Source organism: Panthera tigris, chromosome E3 (assembly GCF_018350195.1).
Source record: "Panthera tigris isolate Pti1 chromosome E3, P.tigris_Pti1_mat1.1, whole genome shotgun sequence".
NCBI lineage: Eukaryota > Metazoa > Chordata > Mammalia > Carnivora > Felidae > Panthera > Panthera tigris.
In genome coordinates this window covers 16,298,093-16,319,335 of record NC_056675.1, presented here as the reverse complement: position 1 = coordinate 16,319,335, position 21,243 = coordinate 16,298,093, and the positions used below count along the sequence as shown (strand labels likewise).

At 39.1% G+C, this 21,243-nt stretch overlaps 1 protein-coding gene across 3 annotated transcripts in view; it reads left to right on the top strand.

Moving 5' to 3' along the window:
• The first annotated feature begins 3,365 nt into the window (after positions 1-3,365).
• The window catches only part of ZNF713 (zinc finger protein 713), a 46,726-nt gene continuing 28,848 nt past the window's right edge, over positions 3,366-21,243 (top strand). Inside the window, exons 1-2 of one of the 3 annotated variants that reach the window (XM_042971859.1) lie at positions 3,366-3,558; positions 16,009-16,097. In XM_042971859.1, the coding sequence (XP_042827793.1) occupies positions 16,011-16,097 (87 nt within the window). In that variant the 5' untranslated portion in view covers positions 3,366-3,558; positions 16,009-16,010. Of the gene's footprint in view, positions 3,559-13,735; positions 13,938-16,008; positions 16,098-21,243 lie in introns of those variants that run through there. The other 2 variants (XM_042971860.1, XM_015536174.2) reach the window with 2 other exon arrangements.

Sequence of the window (21,243 nt, the reverse complement as noted above, 5' to 3'; positions counted from 1 at the left end):
ATGTTGTCAAACTTTCACTATTCACAGATGACATGATACTCTACATGGAAAACCCAAAGACTCCACCAAAAGTCTGCTAGAACTGATACATGAATTCACCAAAATTGCAGGGCACAAAATCAATGTACAGAAATCGGTTGCATTTTTATACACCAATAATGAAGCAACAGAAATAGAAATAAAGAAACTGATCCCATTCACAATTGCACCAAGAGTCATAAAATACCTAGGAATAAATCTAACCAAAGATGTAAAAGATCTGTATGCTGAAAACTATAGAAAGTTTATAAAGGAAATTGAAGAAGATACAAAAAAAATGGAAAAACATTCTGTGCTCTTGGATTGGAAGAATAAATATTGTTAAAATGTCAATACTACCCAAAGCTATCTACACATTCAATGCAATCCCAATCAAAATTGCATCAGCATTCTTCTCGAAACTAGAATAAGCAATCGTAAAATTTGTATGGAACCACAAAAGACCCCGAATAGCCAAAGTAATATTGGAGAAGAAGACCAAAGTGGAGGCATCACAATCCCAGACTTTAGCTTTTACTACAAAGCTGTAATCATCAAGACAGTATGGTATTGGCACAAAAACAGACACATAGACTAATGGAATAGAATAGAGACTCCAGAAGTGGACCCACAAATGTATGGCCAATTAATCTTTGACAAGGCAGGAAAGGGTATCTAGTGGGAAAAAATCAGTCTCTTTAGCAAATGGTGCTGGGAGAACTGGACAGCAATGTGCAGAAGAATGAAACTAGACCACTTTCTCACACCATTCACAAAAATAAACTCAAAATGGATGAAGGACCTGAATGTGAGACAGGAAACCATCAGAACCCTAGAGGAGAAAGCAGGAAAAGACCTCTTTGACCTCAGCCACAGCAATTTCTTACTTGACACATCTCCAAAGGCAAGGGAATTAAAAGCAAAAATGAACTATTGGGACCTCATCAAGATAAAAAGCTTCTGCACTGCAAAGGAAACAATCAACAAAACTAAACGGCAACCAATGGAACGGGGAAAGATATTTGCAAATGACATATCGGACAAAGGGCTAGCATCCAAAATCTATAAAGAACTCACCAAATTCCACACCCAAAAAACAAATAATCCAGTGAAGAAATGGGCAGAAAACATGAATAGACACTTTTCTAAAGAAGACATCCAGATGGCCAACACACACGTGAAAAGATGCTCAATGTCACTCCTCATCAGGGAAATACAAATCAAAACCACACTCAGATACCACCTCACACCAGTCAGGGTGACTAAAATGAACAAATCAGGAGACTATAGATGCTGGCAAGGTTGTGGAAAAATGGGGACCCTCTCACACTGTTGGTGGGAATGCAAACTGGTGCAGCCACTCTGGAAAACAGTGGAGGTTCCTCAAAAAATTAAAAATAGATCTACCCTATGACCCAGCAATAGCACTGCTAGGAATTTACCCAAGGGATACAGGAGTACTGATGCATAGGGTCACCTGTACCCCAATGTTTATAGCAGCACTTTCAACAATAGCCAAATTATGGAAAGAGCCTAAATGTCCATCACCTGATGAACAGATAAAGAAGATGTGGTTTATATATTCAATGGAATACTACGTGGCAATGAGAAAGAATGAAATCTGGCCACTTGTGGCAACGTGAATGGAACTGGAGAGTGTTATGCTAAGTGAATTAAGTCATACAGAGAAAGACAGATACCATACGTTTTCACTCTTATGTGGATCCTGAGAAACTCAACAGAAGACCAGGGGGGAGGGGAAGGGGGGAAAAAAGTTACAAAGAGGGAAGGAGGCAAACCATAAGAGACTCTTAAATACGGAGAACAAACTGAGGGTTGATGATGGGTGGAGGGGAGGGGAAAGTGGGTGATGGGCATTGAGGAGGGCACCTGTTGGGATGAGCACTGGGTGTTGTATGGAAACCGATCTTACAATTAATTATATTTAATATAAAATAAATAAATGAATAAAAATAAAAATAAAGAGAAAAAAATAGAACTACCCTATGATTTAGCAATTGCAGTATTGACCCAAATAATACAAAAACACTAATTCAAATGGAGACCTGCACCCCTATGTTTACAGCAGCATTATCTACAGTAACCAAGTTATGGAAACAGCCAAAGTATATATATACTTGTATATATGTACAATGGACTATTACTGAGATATAACAACGAAATCTTGTCATTTACAACAACATGGATGGAGCTAGTGAGAAAAATATGTCAATTCGAAGAAAGACAAATGCCATATGGTTTCACTCATACGTGATATTTAAGAAACAAAACAAACAGCACAGGGAGAAAAAAAAATGACTAACCAAGAAACAGACTCTTAATTATACAGAACTGATAGTTACCAGAAAGGAGGTGGGTGTGGGATGAGTAAAATAGGTGAAGGGGACAAAAATGCAGTTATCTTGATGAGCACTGAGTAATATATAGAACTATTGAATCACTATATTGTACACCTGAAACTAATATAGCATGGTATATTAACTAGACTGGAATTAAAATTTAATTTTAAAAATCCTCCATGCAAGCGCAAAGGACGTTTCTGTATTTTACAATCCATTTAACTGTGCAGTCGAGAAGGCCTGCCACCTAACCTTCATTCAGAAGTGGTTAATCTGCCTTTTTTAGCATGCTAAAAAGCAAATATAAAAAGAGGAAAATTATGGGATTCCATAAATACCTTCCAAGCAATGAACATGCTCCGTTTAAATCATAACCTTGTGAATGTTAGTATTTGACAGTACCTATCTACTTGAAAAGTTTTCAAAGATGAAATATGTTAAATATAGAATGGCATTAAGAGATCAACCATGGCAATCAGTTTTGATGATGGAGAACATTTTGAATCCCAATTAAGTTATCCCTGTTAAAAGAATTTCATTCTTCTCATCAGTAGACCTGTATTACAAAACAGAAAATTGAATTCAATCATTAATTATATTTTGAGTCTCTCAGTACAAAAGGAGGGTGGGAGGGGTATGCCGGGACTGAGGAGTAGGAGGGCTTCCCTCGTCGCCTTGGGACGCAGCAGCTACAGCGCGGGGGAACGGGGCAGTACGATGTTTCCCATTGGCAGGGACTATGGGAGGGTCCTCGGCCTTCCCTTTTCTTCCCCCCACCTTCACTCCCACCCCTACCCCAACTTCCACCCCCGGTAAGCGAAATTTTGCGAGGCCTGGGGCGGAGGTCCGAGCCTCCTGGGTGAGCGCTGCCCGGGAGAAAGCCGACCGGGGCAGCGGGTGGGAGTTCCGAGTCCAGCATGTGGGAAGCGCTCTGCCTGGGGCGCCGCTGGCGCATGCGTATCGGGGAGCTTCAGCCAGCGCGACGCGGTCGCCATCGCGGGAAGGTTTCCGTTAAAGCGGGCCTGGAGCCGGCGGCTGGTCCAGCTCCAGGGACCCAGCCGCTGGGCGTCATTGGCTCAGGCCGTAAGGCCCTCATCACCCTGTCCCGCCTAGGTCGGGCCCGGCGGCGGTGGCGTCAGGGGGCGGAGCCGCCCCGAACGCCCTTTGTCTGTGGAGGCTGGTGAGTGCGGCGTGCCGCGGGCCCGGAGGCGGGCGAGGGGGAAGGGCGGGCGGCGGCCCAAGGGTGCCCGGGTAGCGGTCGCAGTCCGCGTTCAACTCGGAGTACTTCTGCAGCGCCGTCCTCCTCCTCGGAGACCCGCGCCCCTTCTTTGATAGAAAGGCCGCCCCATCCCAAGAGTACAAACATATTTTCCTCTGGTATCTTCTGCGGTTGTTATTTGGTGTGGGCATGGGTGGGTGTCATTTTTTGGAAAGTTTTTCCCCATCTCAAGATTATTAAAACCTTAACCTTTACTTTTTTCTAATGTTTTTAAAGGATTTTAAAAATGTATTGTTTACATTTGTACTTATATTATGTTGGATATTAATTTGTTGTCAGGTGTTGGATAGAAATGAGCCTTTTTCCCAGTTGTCCTGCCATTATCTATTGAATCATTTTCCCACTGAATTGAAATGACACTTCTATTACATTCTGCAGGCGTGTATATACTCGGAAATGTTTCCAGACAGTTTCTTGCACTGCTGTGACAGTTTTTGCACTGTGTTTTAATGTTAAGTATGTTTTAATATGTGGCAGAGCAAACGCCCCCTAATTATGTCCTCTGACAGTAATGATCTATTTCTTTTGACGTATTTGCAATTGTGAAAAATGTAAAGGTTCAAAAATTATAATTCTCTAAGAGAAAGAATTGATCGTGGCACTTAGTGGTGCTCAACAGATAGTTATTAAACTAGGGAATGTTTGTTGAAAGTCACTGTGTTGTTGAAAATGTTTACGTTTACTTGTTGCCATCAGGATAATCTAGTTTCTTAGAAGTGCCTTCAAAGCCCTTTATGATCTTAATATTGCATAATATTTTGCCATCCACTCTTGCACATCGTGCTATAGCCATACCAAACTGTTGAAACATGACACAAAACCCTCTGGGAAAAATTCATTCATTTGATTATGTCAAAAATTTAAATTTCTGTATTCAGAAAGAACAAAGGGCTAAAAACAAGAGACATGAAAAAATGTGCAACATGTGTAAGAGACAAAGGATTAATGTCCATAATATGTAAAGAATCTCTGTAAATAGCAAAAAGAAAGAAAGAAAGAAAGAAAGAAAGAAAGAAAGAAAGAAAGAAAGAAACAACAGAAGGAAAAAGGGAAAATGGTCAAAGGGTATGCACAGGCAATTTATAGAATACAGGTAACCAAAAAACAAAACAAAACAAAAATTTCTAATGCTTAACCTCATAAGTAACCCGAGAATGCAAATGAAGACAAGGATATTTTTCACAAAATAGAATGGAAAAATATAAAAATATTGATGATAAAAGGTGTGAGGGAAATGCCCAGGAGAAGGACCCAGTTGTAAAATTGAGGAAGACACTTTGAATGGCAGTGTGACAGTACCTACCAAAATGTTAAATGAGCTCACCCTGGCTCAGAAATTTCATTCTGGAATCAGTCCTGCAGAAATAGTTGCACAGGTACAAAATGTGTAAAAAAGTGTGTAAAAAGATGTTTATTTCAATATTATTTGTAATTGTGAGAAATAAGTACGCTTAAATGTTCACTAGGGATATGCTTAAATATATTATGATAGATCCATACAATGGAATACTGTGCTGCCATAAAATAGAATAAGGTAGTTTATTTTGAAGTTAACAAACAAGGAACAATTTAGTGAATAAAGACATTTAGTGAATAAAGGATGCTAGAGAACAATGGCACGTAATATAGTGTGCATCATATTAAGTATGGATGTGGTTATATATGTTCATAAATGCACAGAAAAGGATGTACACCAAATGACTGGCAATGATTTATTTTCAGAGAGGGAAATCGAATAGAAAAGAGGGATTGAAAGTCACTCACATCTTACTCAGTATATTCCCATGTTTTGAATACTTATGGTTTCATGTAGAATGTGTAAAAAAAAATTGGAACATATATTACATGTGTAAGGAAAAAACACTTGATCTTAGCCAAAAGACCGAGAAGCTATTTCTTGTGTAAGGAAAAAACAAAACAAAAGCCTCACATGAACTTAAGATCTACACAGGGGGGAAAGTGTTTTATGATGCAGAAAATTTTTAAATTAACTTTTTTTTAAAGCAGCAAAGAATAAAAGACAAATGATAACAAGAAGACTACATTTGTTATTTATGTTATACCAAGGGAGTTGCTGTTTACTGTTTGTGTTCAGGGATCCCCAAGACTACCCTTAGGTTCAATGATTTGCTAAAATGACTCACAGAACTCAACAAAACTGTTATACGTACAGTAGCATAAGTATTACAGTGAAAAGATACACATTAAAATCAGCAACAAAAAATGCGAGTCCAGAAGAGACCAGGTACAAGCTTCCAGTTGTCTTCTGTCAATAACAGTCACGCAGCTAGCATTTACATCCTCCCAGAAGTGACATGTAATAACATGTATGCAGTATTGCCAACCAGGAAATCTCCTCCAAACCTTGGCATCCAGAGTATTTATCGGAAGTTGTTCATGTAGGCATAGCTGACCACCTGTGCTGCTGACCTTCAGTCTCCAGTCTCTCCAGAAGGCAAGCTGATACCACATGGCCCAAGGATCCCACTATAAATCCTCTTTTGGCATAAACTTTCTGACCTGTCCCAAGGCCTCAGGTAAACAGAGACACTCTTAAAAGGCAGGGTGTTGCAAGGCTATAGATTATCTTTCAGGAACCAGGCCACGATCAAACCTTGCCTTAAAATGTACAGTTTGGACCACCCAGACCTGCTTAGTTCATCCTTTCCTGCACTCTGCACTTTGTAATAAAGAATTCTTACAAATTAGTGGAAAAGGCGAAATGGTAGAAAAGTGGACAAATTACACAAAAGTGTAATTTATGAAAGAAGAAACATGAAAACTAAAAATGTAAAGTCTGCCTCCCATGTTATCTAAGAATTACATTCTAAAGCAGTAATTATATACTATGTATTATATTTAAAAAGAATAATGCTGATCATTCTTGGCTAATGGTCACTCTCATATATTGTTGATTAATATGTAAAATGGTACAACCTTCCTTAATAGTATTTTGTCTTCCTTTTGATCCAGCAGTTCCACTTCTAGGAATCTATCCTAAAGAAATAATCACACAAAATTATGCCAAGACTGTATAATGTTTGCTGTAGTCTATAACAGGAAAAGAGAAATAAAGCTCCCTAAATGCCTATTAATAATTAACTTATTAAACAAGTTTTGGGTATTGCAAGCAATTGAATATACCATGACACTATTTTTTTAAAATTTTTTTCCTTTTTTATTTTATTTCTTTTGTCTTTTATTTTATTATTTATTTAATTCCAGTAAACTTAACATACAGTGTTATATTAGCTTCAGGTGTACAATAAGTGATTTGACAATTCTATATACTATTCAGTGCTCATCATAATAAACCTACTCTTTAATCTCCATCACCCATTTCACCATCCCTCCCCACTCACCTCATCTCTGGTAACCATCAGTTTAGTTTGTTCTTTATAGTTAAGAATCTGTTTCTTGGTTTGTCTTTCTTTTTTTTTTTTTTTCTTTTGCTTGTTTGTTTTGTTTCTTAAATACCACCTGTGAGTGAAGTCATATGGAATATATCTTTTTCTGACTTGACTTATTTTGCTTAGCATAATACTGTCTAGCTCCATCCATGCTGTCACAAATGGCAAAATTTCATTCTTTTTTGATGGCTGATTAATATTCCATTGCATACATATGCCACATCTTTATCGATCTATCTGTAGACACAGGCTGCTGTAAACAGTGTGGCAGTAAACACAGGGGTGCATGTATCCCCTTGAATTAGTGTTTTTTTGTGTTTGGGGGTAAATACCCAGTAGTGCCATTGGATCATAGGGCAGTTCTAATTTTAACTTTTTCAGAAACCTCCATAATGTCTTCCACAGTGGCTGCACCAGTTTGCATTCCCAACAGTGCAAGAAGTTTCCCCTTTATCTGCATCCTAGCCAACACTTATTGTTTCATGTGCTTTTTATTTTAGCCATTCTGTCAGGTGTGAAGTGACACCTCATTCTAGTTTTGATTTGCATTTCCTTGATGAGTGATGTTGAATATCTTTTCATGCATCTGTTGGCCATCTGGATGTCTTCTTGGGAGAAATTTCTGTTCATTTCTTCTGCCCATCCTTAATTGGACTATTTGGGAGGTTTTTTGTTTGTTTGTTTGTTTTGTTTTTTTTTTTGGTATTGAGTTGTTTGTATAAGTTCTTTATATATTTTGGATACTAACGCTTCATCAGATAGATCATTTGTAAACATTTTCTCCCATTCAGTAGGTTACCTTTTAGTTTTGTTGATGTTTCCTTCGATGTGCAGAAGCTTTTTATTTTGATGTAGTCCCAATAGCTTATTTTTGCTTTTATTTCCCTTACCTTGGAAGACTTATCTAGAAAACTTTTGCTACAGCTGATGTCCGAGTGCCTGTGCCCTCTTCTGGAATTTTTATAGTTTCATGTTTTACATTTAGGTTTTTAATCCATTTTGAATTTATATTTGCATATGGTATAAGAAGGTGGTCCAGTTTCATTCTTTTGCACATAGCTGTCCAATTTTCCCAGCACCGTTTGTTGAAGAGACTGTATGACCCTAGTTTTTTGAATATTTAGATTTTTGTTTTCTGTCCTGAAGTGATATACACAATACTGTCAATTAAAACCCAGATTTCAGAAAAGAAAATCAGACCTATGATAATGACATATGCCATATTATAATATGTGTGAGAATTAGTATAGAAAAAGCTGGGAAGTATGTATCCCCAAAAAACTGGTTATCTCTGGGTAATGATATTATAAGTGATTTTCTTTCTGCTTTTCTATGTTTACAAAAATTTTTGTTTTAATATTTGTCAGAAAATAAAATTAAGGTGTTTCCAAGATAGAGAAAAGGTGTGGAGAGAGAAATCACTCTGGCTCCAGCATGAAGAAAATACTGGACTAAAGTTAAGGACCAGTTTGATGGATGCAGAAGTAGTCAAAGTGAGAGATGATAGTGGCCTGAATCAAGGTAGTGGAAGAGAAGATGAGACATTCACTACATATTTAAGGGGATAAATTTACCAGGATTTGACTTTAATTGAAGAGAGAGACTAAGGGAAAGAAAGAAAGAGAGGTCAGGAATGGCATTCAGGTTTCAGGCTTGGTGGTGCTATTCATTGAGATAGGGAATTTAACAGGAGAATAAGAACAGTATGTAACAAACTGATGAATGGATAAAGAAGTTGTGGTTTATATACACAATGGAATACTACTTGGCAATGAGAAAGAATGAAATATGGCCTTTTGTAGCAACATGGATGGAACTGGAGAGTGTTATGTTAAGTGAAATAAATCATACAGAGAAAGATAACATGTGTTCACTCTTATGTGGATCCTGAGAAATTTAACAGAAGACCGTGGGGGAGGGGAAGGAAAAAAAAAAGTTAGAGAGGGAGAGAACCAAACCATAAGAGACTCTTAAAATCTGCGAATAAACTGAGGGTTGATAGGGGGTGGGAGGGAGAGGAGGTTGGGTGATGGGCATTGAGGAGGGCACCTGTTGGGATGAGCACTGGGTGTTGTATGGAAACCAATTTGACAATACATTTCATTTTTAAATAAATAAATAAATAAATAAATAAATAAATACTAAAAAAAAACAAAACAAAAAAAGAACAGTATGTAACATATAAATATGTCTACTATGTGGCATTTTGTTTTAAATATTTTCAAAATATTCACTTACTTAATCCGCAACAAACCCATGAAGTAGGTACTATTATAACTAGTTTTACAAATGAGGAAATTGAAACATTGAAAGGTTGAGTAACTTATACAACCAAACTCACACAGCTCGTAAGTTGTGGAGCTAGGAATCAAACCCAATCAGTTTGACGATAGGGTTGGTGTTCATGCACGCTTCATTGCAAATATATGGCAAGAGGCTTAAGAGAGAATGAGTTTGGGACATGTTAGGTTTGAGAGATCTGGGGGACACATGCCTGGGGATGTCCAGTAAGGTGGTTGGGTAGATATGTGGTTATGTAGCTCAAAAAAGATGATCAGTGAAATCATGGCAGTGGGTAAAGCTGAAGGAAGCCACCTGAGAACAAATAGAAGAGAATAAACACAAGTACTAACAAATGGACCTAACTGTATTACAAGTGAATGACATAACCACACTGAAGGATGTGGCAAAGAAAAAAGTTAAATTACTTTAGAAAACACTATCTTGACTAGATACTGTATAACTAAAGACAAAGAGAACTCTACACAGATGCTGTAATTTCCAGTTAATAACTGTGTTTGTCACAGGGGTATGAGTCAATTCTGAAACTACTTTATGTATGTACCAAAACTGAACAAATAAGTAAATCTATTGTGAATACTAAGAGCCAACAATCTTCCTCCTTTCCTCACTGGTAACTTCTTTGTTGAAGAAAGAAGTGAGGAAAAGAGGAAGATTAAAAATGAGCCCTGAGGTATTGGATTGGAATCAGAGGTGTCATAATGAACTTGTGGCATTTAATACATAGATGAATACAGTGTGTGTGTGTGTGTGTGTGTGTGTGTGTGTCTGTGTGTGTGTGTCTGTGTGTGTCTGTGTCTGTGTGTCCGTGCGTCCTATCTCTCCTAGAGGGCCTAGAAGCAATGATACCCCAGTAGCAGCGAGCACAGCTGATCTTTGTGCAGATCCAGCACCCAGATCTTTGTTTCTAAGCACTTCTCCAATAAAAGGAACTAGGGCTCCTTGGAGAAGTTGATTTCTAGGGCTGGGCAGGGATAATACAAGAACTTGAAACATCTTACAGTGCCAAGAAGTGCTCAAAACAGGATAGAGGCTGGTCAGAATAACATAGGAGCCTCCTACTGGCCAAAGCCAAAACTATTTGTGCAATAAAATAATGATAATATTGGTGCTTACAAAATATTCATGAGTTCATAGTGACATAAATAAATTAGTAAATAAATGATAAGAGATATGGAGCAGCTTTTCCTTGCAGAAAAATTCCAGTTAATAAATTAGTGGGAGGTATACCTGGGTGGCTCGGTTGCTTAAGCGTCAGACTTTGGCTCAGGTCATGATCTGACAGTTCATGGGTTTAAGCCCTGCGTCAGGCGCTGGCTGACAGTGCAGAGCCTGCTTCAGATCCTGTCTCCCTGCCCCTCCCCAGCTCCCTCTCCCTCTCTCAGAAATAAACATTAAAAATATATACATAAATAAGTTAATGGGAAAGAGAGAAATAGGGAAATCACCATTAGACCAACACTATATTACTAACTGTTGCAGACAAGATAAACTGATGGATGCTAAAGTTAGTGGGTTTGAGAAGAATCAGGATATTTATATAATCTTCAAGTATCTCCCCAAGATATTTATCAGCTACAGAAGGAAAGATGGTTGCTCTACAGTAGAGAAGCCAGGTGAACACCACCTTAACCAAGTGATAAAGGTTAACATTATCATTAATGAAGTGTACCAACATCATAAACCCATTAATGCGATGTACTAAGAAAGATAAAAGATCACTTCTGTGTTATTCTTGCCAAAAATACTTAGCTTCATTCCAACCATGAGAAAACATCAGACAAACCCGAATTGAGGGACACTGCAAAATAACTCATCAGTACTCTTCAAAAGTATTAAGCTCAAGAAAGACAGAAAGGCTGAGGAACTTACAGATTGGGGAAGACAAAGGGAAAAAACAACTAAATTCCATGTGGGATCCTGGATCAAAGAAAAAATACTACTAGAGAAACTAGTAAATTTTGAGTAGTTTGTATTAATAGTATTGTACCAATTTAAATTCCTTGTTTTGATCATTGTACCATAGGCATATAAAATATTAACATTTGGACAAGTAGGGTGAATTGTATGTGGGAATTGTGTATTATTCTTGTAACTTTACCGTAAGTCTAAAATTGGTTCAAAATAAGTTAAAAATAAAAAATAGAAGAGGAAACAGAAGAACCCTTTCATTTACTCATTTAGCAGATACTGAGTACCTACTATGAGCCACATACTGAAAGTATTAAAGGTGGAATAGTAAATAAGACAGAAAAGATTCCTGTCTTCACGGAGGTTAACATCACACAATGGTGAGGTATAAATAAAAATGATGATTACAAATAATTACAATGATAAAAAGTGCTACCAAAAAAAAAGGAAGGTGTAAATGAGGGACCTCACATGTCTGTGACATTAAAAATCTTCCTTGATTTAAACTGAGACCTGAAGGAAGAGTAAGTATCATCTGGAGTGGAGGAGGGGAGATACCACACAGGACACATTTAAGGACTTAAAAGCAGAGCTGTGTAGATGAAATCTCAGAAGCAAGCAGGGGAGTGGCTTGAAAGATCAGGAAGCAGGTCACAGGGTTTTTTATGGCTTTGTATTCCAGCCTAAGAGCTGTAGGGAGCCACTGAAGAATTTCAAATAAGGGACTGATATGATCAGATTTGTATACCTTTAAAGATTCCTTTACTTCACCTGTGGAGGGAACAAAGATAGATATTGAAAACTCCTAAGGAACAACATAATGTAAATGGTAGGCAGAGGAAAAGGGACTAGAGCATAGCCTGCTGAGAAAGACTGTGGACATAAAGCAAAACACAGCTGTTAGTAATGTCAGATACCCATCAGAGCTCAGGAAGTAATAAACCCCATTGCATGAACAAAAGTGTTGTTGACATTCCTAACCAGAGCAATTTTAGCGGTGTGCTGATGGCAAAACAGAAGAAAGATCATAGATAATTGAAAAATAAATGGGTAGTGAAGAAGCAGAGACAAGTACTAACAATCCTTTGAAGAGTTGTAGCCTTGAAAAAAGAATGGATATTAGTTACAAAAGGGCATATAGCCAGTGAAAGGTTTTAATGCTGGGAGAGATATTAAATGGTTTTAAATTATGACAGGAGGAGTCAATAAAATGAAAGATGAAGTTGCAGATCAAGGACTGAGAAGATATATGCTAGATTCAGGCCTGTAGGGAGGCTGGAGAGAATGGTTTGATCCTAGAGAAGAAATATTTTTTAAGGCAAATCCCTGGGTCAAGAATACTCCCCCAGAGATGCCATTTCATTAGGTCTGGGATTGAACCAGTGAATCTGCTTTTCAGCAAATGCTGTGTGATTCAAGTGATCTGCAGACCACACTTTGATAAACATTGCTCTTTTTTTCTATTTTTCCCCTATACTAAGCCATTCCTGTCTTTTTTTTTTAATGTTTACTTCTTGAGAGAGAGACAGAGCATGAGCGGGGGAGGGGCACAGAGAGAGAGAGAGGGAGACACAGAATCTGAAGCAGGCTCCAGGCTCTGAGCTGTCAGCACCCAGCCTGACGTGGGGCTTGAACTCACAAGCGAGATTATGACCTGAGCCGATGTTGGACACCCAACCGACTGAGCCACCCAGGCACCCCAAGCCACCCCGTCTTCACTTTCTTCCCCATCCAGTCTATAACATAAGGTTTCCCGATTCATAGTCTAGCATTTTGTAAGGGAAGAAACTTCAGAACTACTATGGCACCGGAAGTGGGTAACAGAAGTAGAATGATGGTGAAAATCACTGGCATTGAAGAAGTTAACAAAATTAGAGGCTCTGATAATGGTTCTGAATTCCTGCTTGCTTCAAAATCACTTGTGAGGCACTTAAAAAATGTATAGATGCCGGACTTCATCTCAACAGTTTTTGGGTGGAACCTGGACATGTATATATACGTTAATATATACATGGTCAAGGAAGTTCACTCAAATTTTTGGAAGAGCTTGGAGGAAAAAGGGTATTAAGCCAGAAGTCATTCTTCATCTGAATTGATTATAATTTTAGTATTCCTTAGGCAGTCATGGGAATTCCTTACTTTCCAAGCCATCATGGTTACATATTTGAAAAAGCCTGTGGTGATACCACAGGCTTCTCTGAAAAGGACTACATGTGTATTGTATAAAAAATTACACACAGTTTGGGGATGGAGAGTGGTTGGTTTGTGGGGTTTTATGTGTGTGTGTTTCCAATACAGGAATTAAAAGGGAAATTTTGAGAAGGGGATCAGATTAAAAAATGAAAAAGGAGAGAACAGGTACTAAGAAGAACTTCAGAGTATACTAGAAGGAACCTAGGGCTGTGAACCAGGAGACCTAGGTTCTAGAACCAGCTTTTTCACTTAGTTCTATGATCTTCAGCTTCAGAATCCTCCTTTAAACCAAAAAGCTGAGAACTAAATCAGTGCTTCCAACGTGTGTTCTCTGGAAACTTAGTCTCATCAGATGCCATAAGAAAATTCTCAAATAACTAAGTTTGCAAGCAATATATATTTGACATGCTCTTTATCCCCTTGGGTTCACACGTATGAAGGACAAACCCTGTTCTGCCTAACTTGGTAAATGCTGTTTTTTATTATTGTGATTATTTATTATTTTGTAAGTGGTTTTGAGGTGATTGGGTTGAAACCATCAAAGCATTCTCATAGATTCTGTCTGGCTCTTCAGAGAATAGGACACTTTTAGAGCTTTTGCTTGGTGAAATAGAACCTGTTGTTGGTTTTTTTAATGTTTATTTATTTTTGAGAGAGAGAGAGAGAACAGGGGAGGGGGAGAGAGAGGGGGAAACAGAATCTGAAGCAGGCTCCTGGTTCTGAGCTGTCAGCACAGAGCCCGATGCTGGGCTTGAACCCACAAACCATGACATCATGACCTGAACTGAATTTGGACACTTAACCGACTGAGCCACCCAAGCGCCCTAGGACCTGATTCTTAAAATGCTTTTAAATTACTCCCGAAAGGTGTACCTCTTAGTCAACTGGTTGTAAAATGTTGAATTCATGCCCTATCTTGGGCAGTGATTGGCTTCCTCATCTAACAAGGCCATTCCACTGGAACTGTGATTTTCTCTTCTTAAAAAAACGTACTTCTCAGGAATGACTTCATTCTTTAATACCATCACTAGCTTTTGAGAGAAATTTTTCAGGCCAAACGTTGTGAACAGAAAAAAGAATGTTTTCTTTCATGCTTATCAGCAGATCAAGACATTTTGCTCTGTTGTTGATGTTGGTGAAAGTCTTCTGAAAATCTTTCACTAGGCACGGACCACATGTTTTCTATTCTAAGAGGATGGGTAAGAACTAAAGCTAAAGTTTGTTTTTGGTTGATGGATCTGTATATATCTGCTTTTTGTAATGTGTGAATCTGAGAAATTCTAGAAATGCTTTTTGATTGTTTTTAAAAATTCCACACCATACTGTGAAGTATGAACAGATAGTTTAGTATGTTTCTTTACAGACTCTCTAGGTCACTGGGTGACTGAGACTGCTGGACTTCTTCTGTAGACTGGTGCATCTCATTACATGTGCTACACCTGATAGAGTATCTTACAAGATTCCTGTCAGAAGGGAGATTTGAGTATCATAGTGAAGTCTGTTCATGAAGGACTGATGCCTTTAGGGGGAAAAGGTAATAGCCACCTTGAGGAACCCCCACATGTCAACCTTGCATGAACAAGGCAAGATTCTGAGAGTGGCTGCCCTGAGAAGTCATTCTTGTGGATAGCCATTGGCTCCTGAGGTTCTCATCAGAGATGAGGCACCTTTAATACCTGGGAATGAGTGATTGTTTTCCATAAGGCATTGGAAAATCAGCTTTCAGGGACTGACAAGGACACTGAAGCTGTTAGTACTGGTGTATCTCCTGACTGTCCTTCTAGAAGAAAGCAAAGCTTTGATGGCATTATAACTTAAGAACTGCAAAGAGGTGTAGTAATCCTGGTGGAGGACTGAATCCATGTACTCAAACAGGAAGGTGAACATTTTGAAAAATGAGAAGAGTGAAATCTCCTTTGTGTATTAGAAAAAATCATCTTTAAAGATTTTCTTTTTAAGTAATCTCTTCACCCAACATGGGGCTCTAACTCACAACCCCAAGATCAAGAAAGCCCAGAAAGATCAGCTTAAAGAGAGTAAACTAGAGAAGATCCCTGGAGTTTGAGTTTGGGGATGAATGTATCCCCTTAAAAATAAGATCAGGCTCTCAACATATGTTTTCTCTATCAGCTCATATCAGTGGTTTTCATCTCCTTACTTAGAAGTCACTTGGAGACTTTAGAATTTAAAATGCTGTTGCCCAGGGTCATCGTAGACCAATTTGTATAATACTGGATTTATCCAAATCTTAGCATTTGCATTTTTAGAACATCCCCCAAGTGTGTAGCCAGGGCTGAAAATCACTGAACTTCCTTTAGCTTCCCATATGCCACAATAAGAGAAAGTCCTACACTGAATTCCTCAGTATGTTGGAAGAGCAAGAATGTCACGGTTAAGTTATCCAGCCTTTGAGCTTATGTCTTAGAGGGCTTCTCTCTAAACTGTCTGCCATCCTAACACAAAGCAAAAACTCTAAGAGTTAGTGTCAGTGTTAATGCCATGTATTGACCAGATGCTTCTTTGCTCTTTTTCTTAGTTATGCCCTCTCAGAATGTTATACTTTCCCAAAGAGGGAACATGGAAGAGAAGGAAATGAATGATGAATCACAGATAGTCAGGTCTCAGGTAAGTTCACTTTTATTCTCCTCGGAAATGCTGTTATAGTTCTAAGAATGTGGGCACTTTTATTTTTCAGTTCTCAGTTTTGAATCCAGAGCCCTTTAGACTTTTATGGCAAATGATAATCTCTGTAAGATGTTTCCCGTTTGCCTTATATACCCTTTATAACTCTTCTCTCCTTCCAGCATTTTTACCAGATCACGGGCTGATGTCTGTTCTAGATATTTTAAAGGAAACAAAAGAAGCCATTAACTATCTTTTAATCACCCTTTACTTAAACAGCTCACCAGACTTTAAACAACACTTGTCATTCTCTCTGTAAACAATGAATGATGCCCAAGTATGACTTCTTGGAGCTAATGACATTATTAAATATACCTGAGGACAGCTGCTACAAGACAGTGTTTATCAAGAATCTCTTGTATCTCTTACAAAATCTGTTTAAGCCTGTTGTTACTATTCCATAATTTAAGTATTATGTAAACTGATAAGGTGTAACTATGACAAGAAGTTGTTTCTATGAAAACTAGTTGAATGCTTTGGAAAGACCTTATAAATGCCACTTTTTTTAAATTGCTATCAAATTATGTGTGAGAAAACTGTAAAACACTGAAGTAAAATTATAAAAATCTCAGAGGATTCTACGCTTGTATAATTTCCCAAGTGTCACTTGCTTGTTCCACTTTAATGAAACAAAAACTGATGTATTATGGGTATGGGCATTCAATCATTAAAATCACTCTCATAGAAGAGGCTTAGATTTGCATCGAAAGATGAGCAAATGAATATACATTTATAATTTCAAATGAAAATGTTTAAGATATCTTTTATGGATCTCAACTTTAACAGCTTTTTAGCTTAACACACCAGCTACCAGTATCAATTAATTCAGATAGGAGTGATGAAATTTGAAGTGGGGTTCATGAACAAATGGCTAAGAAAGAATTCTCAAGACTTTTTTTTTTTTTTTTTTTTTTGGTGCAAAAAGGTGATTTTATTTAAGCACGAGGACAGGACCCATGGGCAGAAAGAGCTGCACTGGGATTGGGAGGAGCAACTGATTATATACTTTTAAGTTTGTGGAGGGAGCGGGGTTAGATGAAGAAAACATTAGTTTCTAAGGAATTTCTGTATGGTGAAAGCAGGGTCTTACTGAACCCTGAAGACTTAGCTATTGTCAAGATAAGGTTGCTTTTACATTGTAATGAAATGTAAACATTAATGCATTAAGGCAGCCACAAACTCCTTGAAGAATGTTATACACTACAGGTCTCTGGTATCTATCAGTGGTCTGCAAGCTGTGAGGGGATTTAATTTAAACTACATTTTTCTTGTCTTTGTTTCCCTCATCAGGAGGACTTCTCTTGTCCCAAATTATATGAAATAATCATTATCTGTAGGTAGCCAATAAATTCATTGGAGGAGATTTTTACAGGTCTACACCATACAGCACTTACAAAAGTGTAATGTTGGATGCTCCTATGAGTGTAGAATGCAACAAAATACACTAGGTACTCAGAGAAGGGTGAAATCTGTTTGAGACCAGAATGATGAGGGTAGACTTCATGAAGAAGATAGAGTTTGAATTTGTGCTGATATTGGGTAGAATTTGGGGACTGAAGTAGACAGGAGCACTGCAGACAGGAAATAAAACTTGTGCAAGAGCAGGGACAATAAGAAGACTGGCAGCTGGAGCTGAGCGTTTATTTGGTACATTAGTGCTTTGGGAATCTTTGGGTTGCAGGGAATAGATTTATTAGGTTTATTCTTAATTATAAGGCTCCCCACAGACAGGAATAGAAAGACATCAAGAACTAAGGTGACATATCTGCCTCTTGGCATTCTAGCCAAAGAAGTTTGTTTTCATTTTCCAGAACCACTTATTATGTTAAGAAAGAAGATGATTCAGAAGCACCTGGGTGGCTCAGTCACTTAAGTGACAGACTCCTGATTTCAACTCAGGTCATGATCTCATGATTCATGAGATTGAGCCCTGTGTTGGGCTCTGCGCTGTCAGGACAGAGCCTGCTTGGGATTCTGTCTCTGCCCCTCCCCTGCTAGCGCTCGCTTTCTGTCTCTCTGTCTCTGTCTCTGTCTCTCTCTCTCTCTCTCTCTCTCTCTCAAAATAAACTTAAAAAAAGAAAAAAGAAAGATGGTTAATTCATCAAGTATTTTTTGAGCAGCTACTATGTACCAGAAATTGTGCTTGGCATCAGATATACATCAGTAAGCAAAATAGACGTTCCTAAATCCAAGTTGCTTAGAGTCTAACAGAAACGTCCACTCACTTGCAAATTGAGGTGTTTATTATACAAAATAAGAATAAGAGGCTGTGAATGTGCATTAGGGAATCAAGAAAAAACTCTCTGGGGAAGTGAAATTTAAGGTGAAATGTGAAGGTTATACAAATGTTAAAAGAAGTAAGTGAAAAAGAGCATTTAACATCATGTGTAAAAACTATGGGTATATTTGAGAAGTTAAAAGAAGGCCACCATTGTTGGAGTGGAGGGAGGGAGAGAATGACTTGAGATAAGCTTGGAGAAGTATACATGGCCTAAGTATGCAGGACTTTCTTATGCAAGAAAAGTTTGGGTTTTATTCTAAATGAGGTAGAAAGCCTTGGGGGAATTTAAGCAGGACAGTAACATAATAATTAGCTGAATTCCACTTTAAAGATCACCCAGATGTGTGCTATATAACAAATGAATTTTTGACAGGCAAGAAAGGAAGGGGGAGAGAACCACTTAGGAAGTTACTACCACATTGTAGATGATAGAAAATAATAACTTAAAACTAGGTGGAGAAGGGGCCCTTGAGTGGCTCAGTCAGTTTGTTACAGAATCAGGCTGGAACGCTGGCAGAAAAACCAAGCGACACTCGGGGACCTTGGTGGATTGGAGATTTATTTAACACCGGCGGGCTCAGAGGAGACCGTTTCTCGGAAGATCTGAGCCCTGAATGCGAGCAGGAAAGGTAATTTATAGTTATCAGCCTCCATATTTGTGTGTGTGTTGGGGGAGGAGGGGTTGGTTTTCATGCCGCAGCAAACAAAGGAAGAACCCAGAGGAGGGGTCTCTAAGCTAGAGACCAGAGTTTGTTTTAGTCCAATCAGCCATCTTTGGTGTACTTTATCCACTTCTCCAACATTCCCCCTTTTGATGCCTTTTAAAAAAACTTTTAGTAGGCATCACCTTTCAGTTTTACAGGTTGGTACTCTCAGAAGGCTAAGATATGGGCAGTAGTTTGGCAAGCAACAGTGTTTTCAATAAAATGTATCATGGCATTCAGTATACAGGGGCCAATGGATACAAGTAAAATTATGGAGAGGAGAGGCCCCATCAGGGCAGAAAGCCAGGATGCCCAATCCGTGAGATCCCATCCTTTCCATTGATTGATATTTTCCTGTTGTCTATGTTGAATTCTTTCCTTGAGCTCCTTAACCTTAGTTGTAACTATTCCTGACTGATTTATGAAATAGCAACATTCCTCCCCCAGAAAGATGCAAGTCCCTCCTTTTTCTGAAGTGAGGAGGTTGAGGGCTTGCCCATTTTGGAGGGTCACTGCTGCCAGAGAGTTTATTTGGCTTTGTAAGGTTACCAGAGAATCTGCCACCTGTTCCATGTCTTCATTCAGCTCTTGAGATAGTCTATGGTACAGTCCTACGGATGAACCTGTGCCCCCTATTCCAGTCCCTATTCCTGTCTCAATTCCTGCTCCTATCAGAATGAGTAGCAGGATTACCTGTTTAGTCCAGGACTTGGGGCTAAAGGCTGTTAGGAACTGATCTTCAGTGTATATGGATATCTCTGGGGTTAGGAAGACGGAATAACATATCTGAGTCCAGTTGGCCTCTAAGCAATTGGTAGGCCGAATTAGAACAGAGATAGAACAACCCAGGGGTTGAACATAGGGTTGTATTCCTCTTTAAGGTTATATTTCTTCTGTATAGAGAGTTACCATTCATACCTTCAGGGACTGTACAGATTAGATTGTCAGCATTTGTGAGACGGATCCCAGGGGCCAGGGGTCCAATTAAGACAGAAGTGTTGGTTTTGAGATTTTCAGAAGCTTCACAAGTCAAATGGATAGGAGTGGCTAAGTAAGCCCTTCTGCTGAGAGGCAAACACATCCAGCAGGTTTGGGTGTGATTATCTGTTTTATGGAGGACTTGTAGAGTAGTGTTAGTCCAACACTGGAGTGGGGAATTGGTAAACATCTGATTGAAGGCTGAAAGGTTCAAACCCTGGTAGGCTGCTGGGGGAATGGTCACCTTTATGGCTTATATTACCCTATCCTGGGTATCCTTTATAAGTTTTGAAGGGCCATGTCTTGCATCCCTCCCCCGTCCGAGATCCCTCATTGAGGAAGGTAAGGTAAGGTAGCAAGCTTCCCTCTCTGGAGGCCCTTATTGTGACATGGGTTCCTGACATTTTGGGTTATCTCTGCGTCCAATACTTAGTCCTTGGGGCACCGGGTGACTGACAGAGAGTGAGTGTTTCTCCCTTGTAGCAATCTTTGTGGAGGGAGGTGAAGGCGCTGAACACCCTTGACCCCCTTATTGTCACATAACAATCCTGGGAGCAAAGTGGGTAAGCAACAGTTGAGAGGGTGAGAGAGGTTATCATAATATGCAGGCAATACTTAATAATCCTCCCATCCAGAGGAGGTATGTGATACCCAGCATGCATCCTTTGTCTCATGTCCAGCTTGTTGGTGCAGTCTCTATCAGCCCAACAGTAAGAAGTAAGATTAGGTGGCACCTGGGTGGCTCAGTCGGTTGACCGTCCAACTTCGGCTCAGGCCACAATCTCGAAGTTCGTGAGTTTGAGCCCCGCATCGGGCTCTGTGCTGACAGCTCAGAGCCTGGAGCCAGCTTCGGATTCTGTGTCTCCTTCTCTCTCTGCCTCTCCCCCACTTGTGCTCTGTCTCAAAAATAAATAAGTGTAAAAAAAATAATTTTTAAAAGATGTAAGATTAGTGCTATGACACCAGTAAGGGGCAAGGGCTGGCAGAGTTGCATCCAAACCCCTGGTCTAGGTTCACGTGTTGATTCCTCAAGCTTCTGCTATGCGCAGGACAGCCAGGGTGTGGCTGGAGCAGGGCTGGAGGTCTCAGGGGCCAGTGTCCCTTTTGAGGGCCAGTTTAAGCGGGT